The following is a 15,636-nucleotide window of genomic DNA, read 5'->3' as shown; positions in this document are numbered from 1 at the left end:
ATGGATGTTGTGATGGAAAAAACTGATTCCCCGTGTGTGTGTGTGTGTTTACAAAGGGCAGTGGCAGCGCCCCCTCGCGGCGCAACTCGCATTTCCGTGACGTCAATTCAGCACTGGGAAGGAGACAGCTCCCCCCCCCCCCCCCCCCCCCCAAAAAAAACCCAGCGCGCCTCACGTTGCATTGGTCCCCGGTTATTGATAACACAATTTTCCCCGATGGAATCCATCCTAGTGCCGTGAACCTCGTGGACATAGTGACTGGAGCTACGGCAGACAGCCCGCACCGAAGAATAACAACGATAGCTCGATATCACCGACAAAATAGGAAAGCCGAGCCCATGCACCCTTTCACTTGACAACGCGGCATCAACCAGGCAGAAAGGTATGGGAATGTCATACTATCCGGTTAAATGCTTATTAACTTATAAATCAGGTATCTCGGGACTTCAAAGTATGATGCCGTCGCTTGGTGCCGTTGCGTTCACGCCGCTCACACTGCACCAACGAACTGATGCTGCCAAGAAACGGATCATCGTCGATGAATGCTAGAAAATCATATTTGTGCAGCGAGAAAGCCCACAGTACGAAATATCTGTGTTCATGCCAACGTTGAGAACATGTTGAGACGCTGCGGCATTTTCACTTGGCATGGAGTGTATAGTATATCGGGCTGGCAATTCATGCACGTCGGTTATGATGCTGCTGAGTGTCATCATCACATCCTCGGTTATTTAAAGATTGATCTTCCTGCGTTTGTGTGTGTGTGTGTGTGTGCAGTGCTCATTCGCACGGGGCCAGTGGTTGTTTATTGCCCGTTTCTTCACGCTCTCATTTCGTCGTGGCTCTTCTCGTGTGGTGCAGTAGCCTACAAGAAATGGAGCAAAATATGTGAATTGGGTACATGTGCTCACTATCTCTCTCTCTCTCTCTCTCGCTCTCTCTCTCTCTCTCTCTCTCTCTCTCCCTCCCTCCCTCCCTCCAAGTCACTCTCTCTCACACATGCAGGCACGCACGCTCAGCCGTACACATCCACACTGAGGAGGTTATGCAATTCGTAATTTTTTTCCCCAGATGCACACAATGCTCTTTACTTGATGCATGACGAACGGCATATGGGAGCTGCTGAGTAGCTTTGCCCTGATGTTGTCAGACACTGATGCCCCTCAGAGGGAAGGTTAAAGAACAGGTGCCAGCGTGGGCTGTGGGCTGCACAACCTCCTCTGGTAGATTCATTCATAAAGCCCATCTCCACTCTGGGTGATGGCTCCACTGGGTTTCCCATTCATAGGCACAGAGAAGAGGTTTTTGCTGCATGATTCAGACAGAATCCGGTTGTGGGAATGGAGTAGTTAAACTGGGGGACGGGCTGGATGCCCAATTCACGGCAGGACTCCGCTGTTTTGGTGTTTTGCATTGATGGGATAAAATAAAAGTAGAAGTAAAGGGATCAGTCATTTCAGCACTGGACAGCTCCACACTGCAATATAGCTGTCCAGTGCTGAAATGACCCTTCACTTGTTTTTATGTTGAAAAGCATTTATACACATGATCACGATTATAAATAATTCGAATGCATTTCTTATCATAAATCTTCTCTCTTCAGGCTTACGTTTCTCATCTTTCCATCCTCCATCCACCCTAACCTGCCGTGTTGGGGAAACCCCTAATGAGTGGGACCTGTATCCATGAGCCCCGTGCCCCTTCCCCCTCCCTGTCAGGCTTCAGCACCCCCATCTCAGAACCCCCCTATCGAAGAATCGATGGAGACACCCCTGCCTGCACCCCCGAAACGGACCTGACCCCCACACAGTGTGTCCTCCGTAACGTGCTGTCCATCGACACCGGTGGACCGGGGGCGCCGAGCGGCAGCAGCCCCACTCCCAGTGATGGACCCTCAGCCCACTTTGACAACAGCGTGCTAAAACTACATGAACATGAGGCCTGCCAGTGTGGTGGCGGCGCCGAGGCCAGGCACAGTCCGGAGGCTGGTGCTGTCCGGAGCCAGTCGGACAGCATTCGGCTACAATCAGGAAGTGGAGGTTTTTTGGAGGGACTGTTTGGCTGCCTGAAACCAGTCTGGACCATGATTGGAAAGGCCTACTCCACTGAACACAAACATAGCCATGAAGGTATGTGACAGTAAATGGTCCACCTATGCTATCCGGCCCTCTGCTGTGTTTTTAATATCATATATCAAATTATTGTGGTGCCTGTGTTACCATTGAGAAACACCACAGAGAATAAATATCTGAGCTCATGGATGAAGCTTGAACTCCACAGTGGTTGAAGAAGTACTCCGATCCTTTATTTAACTTAAAGTACCAACACAACATTCAAACAAATACCATTACATGTTAAAGTCCTGCGTTTAAAAGCCTACCTCAGTAAAAGCACATAAGTATTTGCAAAATGTACTCAAAGTAACAACAGTAAAAGTATTAGTCTTGCAGAATCAATTGCACCTGTGACAGATATATTACTTTATAGTACATGTGTTTGTGATGCACACGTAGCTGTTAGAGGTGGAGATAGTTTATTAACAGTCAGGTAGCTTAGTCCACTGGCTCCCAATCTAGGGATCGGGGCCCTTCAAAGGGTCTCGAGATAAATCTGAGGACCGGTGAGATGTTTAATGCAGTACGGAAGAAGGGAAAACATTTTCATTAATATTTTAGACTTTTCGATGATCTTCGCTTTTTTTTGTTGCTGTTACATTTTGGATGATTTGGCATATTTGGGCCTCAGACAATTATTTATAAACGTATCATATTACTTAGCAACATCTGAAAAGTGACCAGTAACGAATACAACGACAATATTTCGCTCAGTTATATATTGTTAAAGTGTTAAGTAGCGGATAAAAGGAAATACAAGTACAGTATTTCAAATCGTACTTGAGTAAATTTACTCTCTTATTTTCCAACACCAGCCCTTTATTTTCATTGCTGTCTGACTGCCCGGTTCATTCACCAGTCATCATGCTGCAGGGAGTTTTCACAGCTGGCCAGCAGGAAGCATCATGTGCATCTGCCTCCGCTGCAGCAGCTCTCCAGACTTCAGTGGACCTGATGAAGAATTGATCTGTCTCTTTCACTCCGCCCAGCTCGTCTCTCTGTAGTGACCATGCTCTCGCAGTCGCTAAAGTCGTGTCAGTGTGACAGACGACAGACACATTAGACTATGACTGGATTGTTGTTTCTCCCTCAATTCTTCTCTTATCTCTGGATAGAAATGTAATGCTCTCCTGGAAGTTATCAATGTACCATTTGTTTGAACATGGCAGGGACTTTGTGGGATGTAATTGTGCCCTGCCAGCCCGTTCTAACGTGTTGCATGGACTTAGCATTTGCTCAGCAAACCCCTCTGACTCCGTTCTCCTTTATTCATTCTCCTCGTTCTCCTTTATTCATTGGGTTTCTTTCCTGTGGACTTGTTGGTCTGAGTTTAGAGTCCTGGGAGGTTCCTTTTGAGGAAATCTCCGACCTGCAGTGGGTGGGCAGCGGGGCACAGGGGGCCGTCTTCCTCGGCAAGTTCCACGGAGACGACGTGGCTGTGAAGAAAGTGCGGGACATCAAAGAGACCGAGATCAAACACCTCCGCAAACTCAAGCACCCCAACATCATCACTTTCAAGTGAGGAAACACACGATATCCTGCAGGGTCTCTCGTGTCATTTAGCTGCATGAATCTCCCGTGCTCTCCCTTTCTGTTGACCCGTGCATCATGTCATCTGACTGCCGTGCTTCCTCCCAGGGGCGTGTGCACCCAGGCTCCTTGTTACTGTATCTTGATGGAATACTGTGCCCAAGGCCAGCTGTATGAGGTGCTGAGGGCGGGCCGCAAAATCACCCCGTCCCTCATGGTTGACTGGTCCATGGGCATCGCAGGTGGCATGAACTACCTGCACCTCCACAAAATCATCCATCGAGACCTCAAGTCCCCCAAGTAAGTCGACAGACTCAACACAGCTGGCTTAACGAGAAACTCAGACCAACACAAGACCTGGAATTTTCATTCCTAACTCTTTCCATGTAATCTCCTCTTTGCAGCATGCTGATCACACACGATGACCTGGTGAAGATCTCAGACTTCGGCACCTCAAAGGAGCTCAGTGACAAGAGCACCAAGATGTCATTCGCCGGCACCGTAGCTTGGATGGCTCCTGAAGTCATTCGGAATGAGCCAGTGTCGGAAAAGGTGGACATCTGGTAAGTCTGACTAAAAGTGACATTTCTAGCTTACAAATACATCGGCACAAAGACTTCCCTATAGGATAGCAGATACTGTATCAACATTGTGAGTTAATAGTTTGTTATTTCAGTGATTCAAAGACTGCGTGTGTGTAGTTGTTTTTTTCTCCAATCTCTTTTGTTAAAGAGGTCTTGACCTCAATGAGACTTCCCGAATGAATAAAGCTTGACTTAACTTGAAGGTCCTTCGGAGTGGTGCTGTGGGAGATGCTAACTGGAGAGGTCCCTTACAAAGACGTGGACTCATCTGCCATCATCTGGGGAGTGGGAAACAACAGCCTGCAGCTGCCCATACCTGAGAGCTGCCCCGACGGCTTCAAGATCCTCCTCAGACAGTGCTGGTGGGTGAAAAATAATGAGCACAGCGGGGAAGAGAGGACAAGAGAGGCAGAAAATGAGCAGTAAAAGCCAGGGTTGAGAGCAGACGCACATGGAGGCGTTAGTCTCTGTTTTAAGGACTTTATTGATTTTACAGTGCGTTGTAAATGTACACAGCTGTCTTTCCCATCTTGGTTTTTGCAGGAACTGTAAGCCACGGAATAGGCCCTCTTTCCGTCAGATCCTTCTTCATCTGGATATAGCGTCAGCTGACGTGCTGTCCACTCCACAAGAGACGTACTTCAAGTCTCAGGTACGGTTGCTTCTCCCCAATCCCCGTCTGAATATGGAAGTTCTGCAGCTGCACCAAAAAGACACACGGACAAAACATCTATACGGACACGGTGCTCACAAACAGACACAAATACACATGCGCCCACACATGCTTGCCCAGTAATCAGACTTTAATGTTGTTTGCAAAAGAGGATTGGATTTTAAAGTCAGCTCTGGCGAGACGGCGCTGGTTAACAGAAATGTGCTCTCATCAGGCTGAATGGCGAGAAGAGGTGAAACAGCACTTTGAGAAGATTAAATCTGAGGGGACTTGTATCCACCGACTCGATGAGGAGCTGATCAACCGACGCAGAGAGGAGCTCAGGTCTGTTTTTTGTTTTATTTATAGATCTCCCATACGTACTCTGCTTAGTTGCAACCAGGGGACGATGGTAGTTTTGTAGGTTAGCTGACATGTTTGAGGCCACTTTCACTCCGTCCCATTTCTCGATGTCGCTCCTTTGTCCGCCCATGTGGATGGAATGAGAGCCTTGAGTGCACGTCTTTTGTGCAGGATTTGGAGTCCCTCATGCAGATGCACAATGACATCAGCAGCCTCTTTTCTTCTCAGGCATGCTTTGGACATTCGCGAGCACTACGAGAGGAAGCTGGACAGAGCCAACAACCTTTACATGGAGCTCAGTGCTGTCATGCTGCAGCTGGAGCTCAAAGAGAAAGAGTTGCAGAGGTACAAATAGATCCGCGCACACAGGGTGCACATTCGTTTTCAAATGAATAAGCCACAATGTGTTTACACTTTGGTGTCTTTGGGAACTTTTTCTTTCAGGAGAGAGCAGTCTTTGGATAAAAAGTATCCAGGTTTGTTTAAGCATCACAGCTCCAGGCAGACCAGCTCCTCCAACACCATGGACAAACTCATCAAGAAGAGAAATGTCCCGCAGAAACTGCCCTCGGGAAAGAGGTGTGAGATCTCATTTCAGTCATTATTTGATGAAAGATTGATACTGAAATGACTATTCTTGTGGATTGTAGTTGTTGACTAATCCCTCCTACTCTTCCAGGCCAGACATCCTCAAGTCTGAGGTAATCATTCCCAAAATGGACTCCTCTGTGATGCAAGTCACTATACCAGCCTGCCCCAACAGAAGCTCCACTTCTCCCAGCCGGTCTCGGAGGGTAAAGACCCGCCATCGCAAGCCCGGGAAGGGCAGCAGTGGGGACCTGGCTGGACTTAAGGCAAATCAGTCCTCCTCGAAAAGGGACACAACTGCCCAGGCTAACAGTTCAACCACTAACACCTCCAAGCAGCTCCTGGAGCCCTCTGCAGCGCTGCGGGGCCTCAGCCATGAGCAGCAGCAGAGGCAGCTGTCCTCCTCCAGCCCTGACCTCATCTGCACCACGCTGGAGGCCGAGGGGCAGGGGAAAGGGGAGCCCTCTGTGGGCGGGCTGGAGAGAGGGGGCAGCCTCAGCGCCTCTGCGGGGTTAGGGGGATCAGAGGCGGGGGCAGCTGGTCTAGATGACCTCACAGAAACCCCTCCACGCAGTGACACGCCGAGCGAGGATGCGGCATCGTTCCCGTTCTCCAGCAGCCCGGACTCGCCGTGCGGGAGAGGGGCGGCGGCGGGGCGGGGCTCTCTGGGATCTGCTCGCCTGCCTCATGATGGGGAGGATAAAGAGGAGGGAGCCGGGGCTGTGAGGTTGCCCCGCGGGGCGTCTGGGGGGATCGGGAGTCAGCACCTCACTCCTTCAGCCATTCTGTACAGGGCAGCTATCTCACGCAAACAGGTACGGAGCCGGGCATCTGTTCACTTTCCTCTGGTACTTTGATCGTTTTTCACTTGTTCATCTTTCCTGTTTCTGACTACAGAGGCGCGGAGTGTCATCAGAAGAGGAGGAGGGGGAAGTTGACAGTGAGGTTGAGTTACCACGGAGACGGTGAGTAACTTGCTGTCCTTTGTCTCTGGAAAATATCCTCGAGCCATGTTTCCGCTCTCTGACAGAGCTTCTGATTCATTCACAGAACAAAGAATACATTTTTGATTTGCGTCATTCTTTTACAGCCTCAATTCTGTGATTGAAAAAACAAACAAACACACGTTTTGGTTTGTTTTGAATCTCTTTCAGACGTCCGACGAGCATCACCAAGTGCCAGTCAGTGTCCACCTTCAGCTCAGAGAACCTGTCGGTGTCGGACGGCGAGGAGGGCCACACGACTGACCACTCTCACAGCGGCACCCCCGACGTGGTCAGCACCAACACAGACGACAGGTTGGACGACAAGTTGGACGACCGCAGCGACGATCTCCTCTCTCAGGGGTCGGAGATCCCGGCGGACAACACTGATCCGGCGCAGGCTTCCGACAGCCTGTCGGAGAGAGACGGAGCGCCGGGACAGACCAAAGCTCAGCTGGACGTCGAGCAGAATCCTAGTGAGGTAAAAGTCTCTCAGTTTGTGTCATCTTCTTACACGGATGTAGATTCCCTTCAGTACATTTACTCAATAACTGTACTTAAGTTGAATATTGAAGGTAGGCCTACTTGTACTTTAACAACAATGTCCATGTGATGTTAGAATTTCTTTTGGACTTTTGACTTTAAATACAATGAATTGTTGAAGATTAAATCAGTGGTTTTCAACCTCTCGGACCCCTCTCTCTCTCTCTAGAGTCGGGCCGTGTGTGATGACTCTGACTGCGACAGTGCAGAGCTGGATCAGTCGGGTAGTGGAGAGCCGAGTCGTCCCCGCAGTGCTGCAGCGTGGGTGTCTCCACAGGCCCCCCCTACAGGACCTCCGTAGATCACTGGCTGCTATAGCCAATACCTCAAGCTACTAGTAATGCAGTACATTACTGTTGTCATGAGGGATCACACCTACTACACCACTCAGACTATGACAAGTGGACTTATGGTGTCTCATAAGTTTGTTGGCTGGCAAACCTACGCCAGATGACATAGGACATTTGTCATAACCTGACATCAGATATTTTGGCAGCTTGTGACATCAGATAAATGTAATTTAAGTTCAGTCGGGTTTTTGTTTCAGGCAAAATAGTTACTGAGGTAAACTTAGCCACTGCTCCAGTTCGGCAAAAACCCTTCCACAGACGCACACGCACGCACAAGGTACCACACTTGTTGTCCTTTAAACACTAATCCTCACTCTGGGAGCATCCTCCATGATACTCCACACACTAATGCATCAAATACTAATGAATAATAATGTAAATATCCATTACATACCACATGAGAAATATCTAACTTTATTTTATTTGTAAGATAAAGATGTAAGACTAAACAGTATGCAGCCCTGTGAACAAATGCATGACTACATGTTTATCATTTATGATTCGAATGTGTCAGTTTTATATTTTGTGAAAGTTTACACTTTTTTAATCCTGAAAGTATGACTTCAGTTACTTTGTTTTTGTTAATAAATGTCAGCACTCAAGAAAAAAAAAAAAAATGGAATGAAAATCTCACCGAGACGTCGATCGTGATTCTTAATTAGGATTCTCAGTAGGTACGATATTATTATTTTTAACCCTCCTACTACTGAGTTTCGAATACACTTAAGACATGATAGAGGTTTTTTATTAAGCTTATCAAAGAATGATATGATGGGAGACCTTTGGGTTCACTCAGAAAATGCACTTTTGCCATTGTATGGTTTGGAAATTGTTTGATTGTGTTTTTGTTAGTAGGATGTGAAATATCAGACACTACCATTGCTAACTAAGGTACTATATAGGTAACAAACACTGGTGCTCTAGTAAAGGACTACTCCGCCAATTTAGCATTGCACTCCTAGAACATCAGACTGCTGATGAGCTGTTTAAGAATAAATAAAAGGGCAGAACCAGAAATATCGTCATCTTTAACCCACACACTCTTCTTTCTGGTCAAAACCTAGCACCTACATTACCCACAATGCAATTCGGTTTGCGTTATGCTAGCAGCGGCTAACATAGCTTTAGGCAGAGATGAGGAGCATAAGACCACTTCTTTCTAACTCCACACTTCTTATTTTTCCATTTCTGACTCAAATGACATCACACGAGGTAGTTTAGTTGTATAAAACCCACAAAATGATTTTTTACAACTTTATAAGTCTTCATGTGTAAAATGGGTGAGAGTTCCCCTTTCAGTTTAGAACCAAAAGGACTCCTGCAGTTCATGACGTTCATAAGCTTCAAAGAGCCTCGACCGTCCCGTTTACCCTTTAAGATGACTGATGAGGAATAGAGCACTTCTCTGTGGTGGTTACTAGTACACTAAGTATCCTTTGGATTTAAATAGAAATGTTTTCTTTTTATACAGCATTGCACATTGTACCTGTAACATAGTAATTATATCAAAAAGAAAAATATGAGTAACAATAAATAATGTATTGGTTAAAAAAAAAAAAAGTGTGACATTTGTTTGAAAAGGCAGGCCGTGTCATAGCTGCAGTTCGTTCTGTTGCTGCATCCGAGAAGACAGCTGAACGAGAAATAAACGACTATTTTCAATGACTTTAAGCACGTCCAACCTGTTCCAGTGTCTTTTCTTGATTTACAACGTTCATAACCATGGTATATATAAAACAATAATCCCCCCCACAAGAGAGAACCATGTTTTGAGATTATTAATAAATATGATCTTGATATCAGGGTCATCTAGTTGTCCCGTCAGCTGCCTTCATGAACACGTAAACATAACTTTCAAAAGGATCGTTTAAGCATTTCACATCTTTTTTATTTCTGCATTTCATTTCTTCAACAATTTAATTGCACCCAGATCTACAATAGTTTGAAAACGTGCACAAAAACTTGAGTTTCTTCAAAGAATAATAAAAAATAAATCTGACCCAGGCAAAAAAGGATTGCAGGAAACTAGTGTTAATTCTATAATTCTCCTTCTAGTTCATAATTTAATACCTCAGCATAATATACTTATAAAGACCAATAAGTCTTGTAGTTTTGCCCCTTGCAGCATTCCCCCAGCCCTGCAGTTAAAAAAAATATTTTCTCTATTTAAAACAAACATTTCAATGTTATCATCATCATCATTACTATGGTCTTAGTAATTTCAGAGAAAAGAAAATATTTTCCTCTCATTCAGGCCCCCACCTGGTGACCAAGGCCCGCCCACCCACCCTTATCAGAATCCAATACACAACAACGCCAAAAAGTCCTGATCGAGAAATAAAACGGATGGAAACACAGGAATGACACAAAACAATTACTCAGCAAATTAGAGGTGAGATTTCTCCTTTTGACGCACTCAACGAGGGATGAATTACCTTCCGACTAAAAAAAAGAAATAAAAAAATTTAAAAAATAAAGTATTTTCCTGCATACATCTTCACATGGACATCATTTACACCCATCGGAACCCGTTAAACCCACAATGCCTCATTTAGGAAGTACAGCTTCAAATAGAAGATGGCAAATATCAATGAATTCTACTCTTACACACAGCTGTGTATTAAATAAAAAATAAATAGATATTTAAAAAGGGAAAGAACAGTCCATCTATAATGTTACAGTGTGTCTTTTTTCTTCATTTTTTTTACATTTTCTAAGAAAAATCTGACATAAGAAAAACATTATTTATGCCTTTTCAGATTTTTCTAAAACTTTTACCTATATCAAGAAGATCATACAGATATACAGTAAAATAAAAAGGAAAAATACAACAGAAGGAAGTCTTTTAAAAACTATAAGCAAAGGGAATTTAAAAACATAATAAATAAATAAAATACCAATATCATGATGATGGTGTAATTACAACTGAGGAGGTGTCGAACCAAAGCAGAGGAGAAAACAGTGAGTTTATAGTACTTGGTTTTTGCATTTAGTTCAATAAGGGACCTCTTGGTAAAAAGTAGGGGGAGGGGTTACGTTAGGTGCTGATGAAGATCCTCCATGTCAGTTGGCTGCGAGTCCAGTAGCTTCAGAAGAGAGCCTGAGGAGCGCGACAACAAACAGGAAACCGTTAATACCACAATAATGTTTGACTTGAACACACACAGTAAGCTTAAATGTGACACGTTGCTTGTTATCAGCTCAGCAGGCAGTTTGAGTTCTGCGAGATCTTATTTTCCTGCAGAATGTTCTCTGCTCAGGTGAGCGGCGCGTAACAGCTGCCTCGCTAAACTGCTGCGTCTCTTGTGCAAGTAGTGCTCACAGACGGCGTTGCTGCGATCCAAAAATTAAAAGCCGGTAGTCTCTCTGTCCACAGAAAGACACTGGAGGGCTTTTATTTTGAAATAGAAACAGGAGGTGATGGGTTAAAAATAAATATTGTTGCTGGTTTGATGTCAAATTACTGTCAAGATTTATTTTGCTGTGAAATTAATGATATTGATGGATTTAAAAAAAAAAAGTAAAATAGAAAAAAAGAGGGAATAAAAGAATGGCCATGAAACCAGGCTAAACTGGTTATTTTAAAATCTACATTTGACAGTTGGTGATGTTATTGTTACTAAAGTATTGGAAAGGTCAGTTTCTACTGTTCGTGATCTCCAGCATATTTTCCAGATGATCAATAAGAACGAAGGTGTAGAAATTGACATATGCTGAAAAGAAACTGTTATTGTTGTGAATGTTGAACTCCTGTAAACTGCACTCGAGAGAATACTTCTTATTTCATATACAAAGTAAACAGTTGAGACCTAAAACACGGCTGTGCGCCAGTGTAAACTAGCTGCTCTGTGATGATGTGTTGCAGTGGCATAAAGCCTCTTACCGGGCATTGATCAGGTACTCAGCCAGGCTGATACTGGCATGGGTGCCAGTGATGGTGACCTGTCTGTCAGTGGAGCCCTCCACGGGGTTGGCGATCTTGATCTGCGCCCCTGACATCGAACGGATCTCATTGATCTTTGTGCCCTGACGGCCAATGATGCAGCCAATGAGCTGAGGGAGAAGAAGAAATATGTGAAAACACACAATCACACAAGCGAAAACACAAACGGCAAGAAAATAAACCGCTTCAATCACGTCTCTGCACAGAACAAAGAGTAAATTAGCAGAACGCAGTCAAATGCAACTTACATCGTTTGGAATGGTCAGCTCATGAGAGCCAGTTTGTGCAGAGGCGTCCATCCCAGCTGAAGAAATGCAAAGAAAGCCCATGAGAGTGTTGACTGGGTGGATTATTATAAATCTACAGTAAATCGCATTCCCTCTTTCAATCTGTCCACCTACCCTGGAAGCCCTGGTTGCTATGTGCAATGGGGAAGGGGCTCTGCTGCATGGCCAGCTGGTGAAGTTTGGTGAGCTGTTGAAACAACAGAGGAAAGGACGCAGAGAGCAAACAAAAGCACGAGTGAGGACGATCCAGAATACGCGTCAAAGCTGGAATTTTGAAATGGTTTCTCTATTTGTAAGCGGTTAAAGTGATGAGAGGAAAATATGAAATGGAACTCATGAGTTAGCCTAAAAAGGGGGAAAAAATATATATCATTAACATGTTGAATAAGTAGAATGTTTAGAATTGTTAAATGGATATCAGGCAGTGGGGGGGTTGGAGAAATAATGATTCAGTGGGATGAAATAAGAAGGTGGCATGGCTTTCCGAAGACGCAAATATGTTGGATCACTTACAGAGGGCCCTTCACTTACATCAGGCTGTGGAATGGCGTGCTGCCCTTGGACAGCGTATGCCTGCAAAGGAGACGACATAACTTAGGAGGGCGTGGCAGTGGCACACAAAGTATACTCAATATCCATCAGTCCTCTGTCCTTAATGTGCTACGAGAACAGAGCCAGGCATGCTACAGAAAGCACGCACACCTACACGGTAAAAACTGGAAACATTTGACCCCGAAAACATGAACTCTGCTGGGACAAATAAAACAAGCGACAGATCTAAAGAACAAACAAATGTTGTTTACCTGACCACCTGCAAAGATGACAGGAGAGCCTGAGGGTTTGGGTCTGTACGGGATGGTCACTCCCTTTGGTGGAGACTAAGAACACAGACATATCCACCACTGAGAATCGAGGTAACTTCAACAGAAACACAGAAAACAATAAAGCATCAAGAGTATCATTAACAATCATCATCACTGTACCTCAAGCATGACAACGCAGATCTGCTTGACACACTCAATAATGGACTGTGGGGTCCCTGCAACAGTGATGGCACGCTCTGTTGAGTTGGGCAACATGTCCCCTGCTACTTGTACCTGAGCTCCTGCTGACTGCACAGACACATCCACAAAACAGAAACAACAACAGTTAGGACTAATCAGGGATGAGACACAAACTTTACAAAACACGACGACAAACCTCTCTGATTTCCTTGATCTTGCAGCCGCCCTTGCCAATGAGTGAGCCACACTGGCTGGCAGGCACGACGAGGCGCATGGTGACCGGTGGTTTGCTGGTGGCTGTACTGTTAGTCATTGAGGTGCTAATGTCCTGGAGGGAAGGTGGGATGACAAGAAGAGTTACGGGGGAAAAAAAAAACAACACGACAACTTCAACGTGTCAGATTTTAAGATGCAGCGAGTAAAATCTAACCTCCTCCAGTTTCTCAATGATCATGGAGAAGGCTTTAAAAATGGAGGTGGTGGGTCCTGCGAGGGTGATGATCCTCTCCGGACAGTTCCCCTCCGAGATGTTGATGCGAGCCCCACTCTGCACAGACAGGGGAGCAAAACAGGAAGTATCTTCAGTCACAGTGGTATCATATGATGAATGAGTCATGGTCACGGAAACTATGGACGTATTTATTCTTGTTTCCCTACATCTAAAATAAATAAAAACATCTTACCTCCTCTCTCATCTTCTTAACAGACTCTCCTTTCTGTAAGGATAGCACAAACGCACAATATTTACAAAACACACAGAGGGACAAGATGTAGATAGTAATCCTTCTGGCAGCAAAAACAACTCACCTTGCCAATGATGCTCCCAACCTCCTACAGAAGAAATACAAAAATGCATGTTAAAGCAATAAACTCAAGCCCTAAGGTCACTGGAAGAGGAAAAACATTCATGTAATCGGGTCTTTTTAAACTCGTTATCAAACATTGCATGCAGTCATACACTCACCTTCCCATGCATGAGTAGCCTGATGGTTAGGGTGACATTAAGTCCTCCTTCGACCAGGCTTGAGTCCATTTCTGCGTCTGAATCCAGGCTGAAAACTGGTTAACAACTGGTTAACTGGTTAAGTCTTTGGTCACTGGTTGAACGTCTGCAATAGAGTGGAAAATGTGACCGTCAGGGACAAATATAGTTACTGGAAACTATGAGGACGTGTCGGCAGAATGCCTGGTTTCCTAAAAAAACAATTGTAAGAAGAAGCTGTCAGTGCAGATCAATGGAGCGATGAGGGCGGTTAACACCTTAACTTTAGCTCGTCACGCCTAAATAATGACTCGCTTCAGTGCAGTAATTCATGTTAGACTGGCCCGGGTTCACTCATTAGCACAATGACCCACTGTCTCCACCGAGGCTACGTCTATTTCCTGGCATCAAACAGTTGTGGCGACATTTATAATTATTTATAATTTATATTTAAAGGCATGACAGCAAAAAAAATAAAATACCCGTATGTTAGCTACTTTAAGCCGCGCGTCCATCGATAACGTTAGCAACAAGGAGGCTCGTGGGATAACGTTTACATCGTAGATCCTATTTCAGAAAGAGCATCGCAGCTAGTCACGCAAGCAACAAATGGAGGCTAAGTTAGCATCGTAACATCACGACTGTAACGTCCTACATTTATACCGAGAGGAATGACTAGGCTGTGAGGATATGTAATAAAACGCACTTTAAACACGGCGACTAGTACCCAACTCCTAATCGGCCATAAAGTGTAACACAGGACTGTAATTTTCCATCAAGCTGGCTAGCATTAGCATCGCCTGATGCAGAAATTAGTCTGGTCCCGCGGCCTACGGGCGCACTGAGGTACGCCGTGTTATCCCTGTCCTTCACTCTGGAACAGAAACAAATCCATGTTTTTTTTTAGAGGTCTTACCCGAACCGTCCCTTGAAGATTGTTCAGGGGGAGGGTAGGGTGGAAGGGGAGAGGTTCGGGAGGGAGTTTTAAAAGGATCCGGGGAAAAGGGAAGAGACGCCGCTGTTCGATCGGACTCCACTCTTCTGCTTGGCACAAAAGACAAAATGCAAATTCAACTTTGACCTCTCAACGGCCCCGCCCCTCTACCCGGGTCAGCCCCGCCCCCTCCGGAGCGCTGCCGCTGCTTTTATTCAGTGTGGCTTTGTGGCACAAGGCAGTAAAACCTGAATGACTGCCTAAGACCTGAATGACTGTAAGATAGAGAGAGACAGTGGAGAGAGAACATTTTCTAGGTAGGGCCATCCTATCAATTTCAACAAACATCCCATCGTTTTATTGTTAAACACAACAGTATGGGACCTTGAGATGTGAAGAGCTAAAAATGTGAATTCATTTTGGAAAATAAAGAGTGAGAGAGACATCAACTATATTATATTACTTGACCTGAATTGTTCTGCTTTAGTTTTTAGAATTCAGCTTCCGGTTATACTAGCAAAACAAATTGTGGTTCGTATATGTGAAAATGGTTATTTATGCCAAAATGACATTCTGAATGCTGTGCAGCATGGTTTATAGAAGCCCCAAAAAAAGAAAAACATACACATAGTCAAAATGATACCTTTATAGAATCTCAACCAGGTAAATTAGCAAAAATCATTCATCACATTTTGTCATTCAATATGGCAGTGTTGATTGTTTCCATTAGTGGGTGGCTGCTTCCTGAAGCTCTGTCCTCACTAATCACACACTGATGC

At 44.9% G+C, this 15,636-nt stretch overlaps 2 protein-coding genes across 3 annotated transcripts; one reads left to right on the top strand and one right to left on the bottom strand.

The window, feature by feature from the left end:
* Positions 1–260: 260 nt before the first annotated feature.
* map3k12 (mitogen-activated protein kinase kinase kinase 12) lies at positions 261–7,658 on the top strand (the record flags this gene model as incomplete). Its single annotated transcript, XM_079274390.1, has 14 exons — positions 261–382; positions 1,604–2,129; positions 3,449–3,632; positions 3,753–3,944; positions 4,049–4,207; positions 4,432–4,590; positions 4,772–4,880; positions 5,116–5,225; positions 5,472–5,588; positions 5,688–5,822; positions 5,923–6,646; positions 6,729–6,796; positions 6,986–7,295; positions 7,527–7,658. The coding sequence occupies exons 2-14, from the start codon at positions 1,667–1,669 to the stop codon at positions 7,656–7,658; spliced, it is 2,862 nt and encodes a 953-aa protein (XP_079130516.1). The 5' UTR covers positions 261–382; positions 1,604–1,666.
* A 2,353-nt stretch (positions 7,659–10,011) lies between these two features.
* pcbp2 (poly(rC) binding protein 2) lies at positions 10,012–14,974 on the bottom strand. Of its 2 annotated transcripts, none has more exons than XM_079273399.1 (13): positions 14,840–14,974; positions 13,906–14,050; positions 13,749–13,772; positions 13,625–13,657; positions 13,372–13,488; positions 13,138–13,269; positions 12,921–13,049; positions 12,741–12,815; positions 12,451–12,510; positions 12,052–12,124; positions 11,899–11,954; positions 11,591–11,760; positions 10,012–10,807 (listed from the first exon to the last, which is right to left on the bottom strand). In XM_079273399.1, exons 2-13 carry the CDS (start codon positions 13,972–13,974, stop codon positions 10,771–10,773), a joined length of 975 nt encoding a protein of 324 aa, XP_079129525.1. In that variant the 5' UTR covers positions 13,975–14,050; positions 14,840–14,974; the 3' UTR covers positions 10,012–10,770. The 2 variants fall into 2 exon arrangements, with proteins under 2 accessions (XP_079129525.1, XP_079129526.1); XM_079273400.1 differs by having other exon boundaries at positions 12,469–12,510.
* Positions 14,975–15,636: the final 662 nt, after the last annotated feature.

This window comes from Melanostigma gelatinosum (assembly GCF_949748355.1).
Source record: "Melanostigma gelatinosum genome assembly, chromosome: 8".
NCBI classification, from domain to species: Eukaryota; Metazoa; Chordata; class Actinopteri; order Perciformes; family Zoarcidae; genus Melanostigma; species Melanostigma gelatinosum.
This window is presented reverse-complemented; position numbering and strand designations above follow the sequence as displayed.

What these genes read in the sequence shown, in the direction of transcription:
- pcbp2 (XM_079273399.1), bottom strand. Translation starts at nt 13,974, where the DNA reads ATGGACTCAAGCCTGGTCGAAGGAGGACTTAATGTCACCCTAACCATC. An exon ending in TTGGGAGCATCATTGGCAAG is followed by an intron (nt 13,658 to 13,748) that starts GTGAGTTGTTTT and finishes CTATCCTTACAG; the next exon opens with AAAGGAGAGTCTGTTAAGAA. An exon ending in GAGTACCTGATCAATGCCCG is followed by an intron (nt 10,808 to 11,590) that starts GTAAGAGGCTTT and finishes CGCGCTCCTCAG; the next exon opens with GCTCTCTTCTGAAGCTACTG.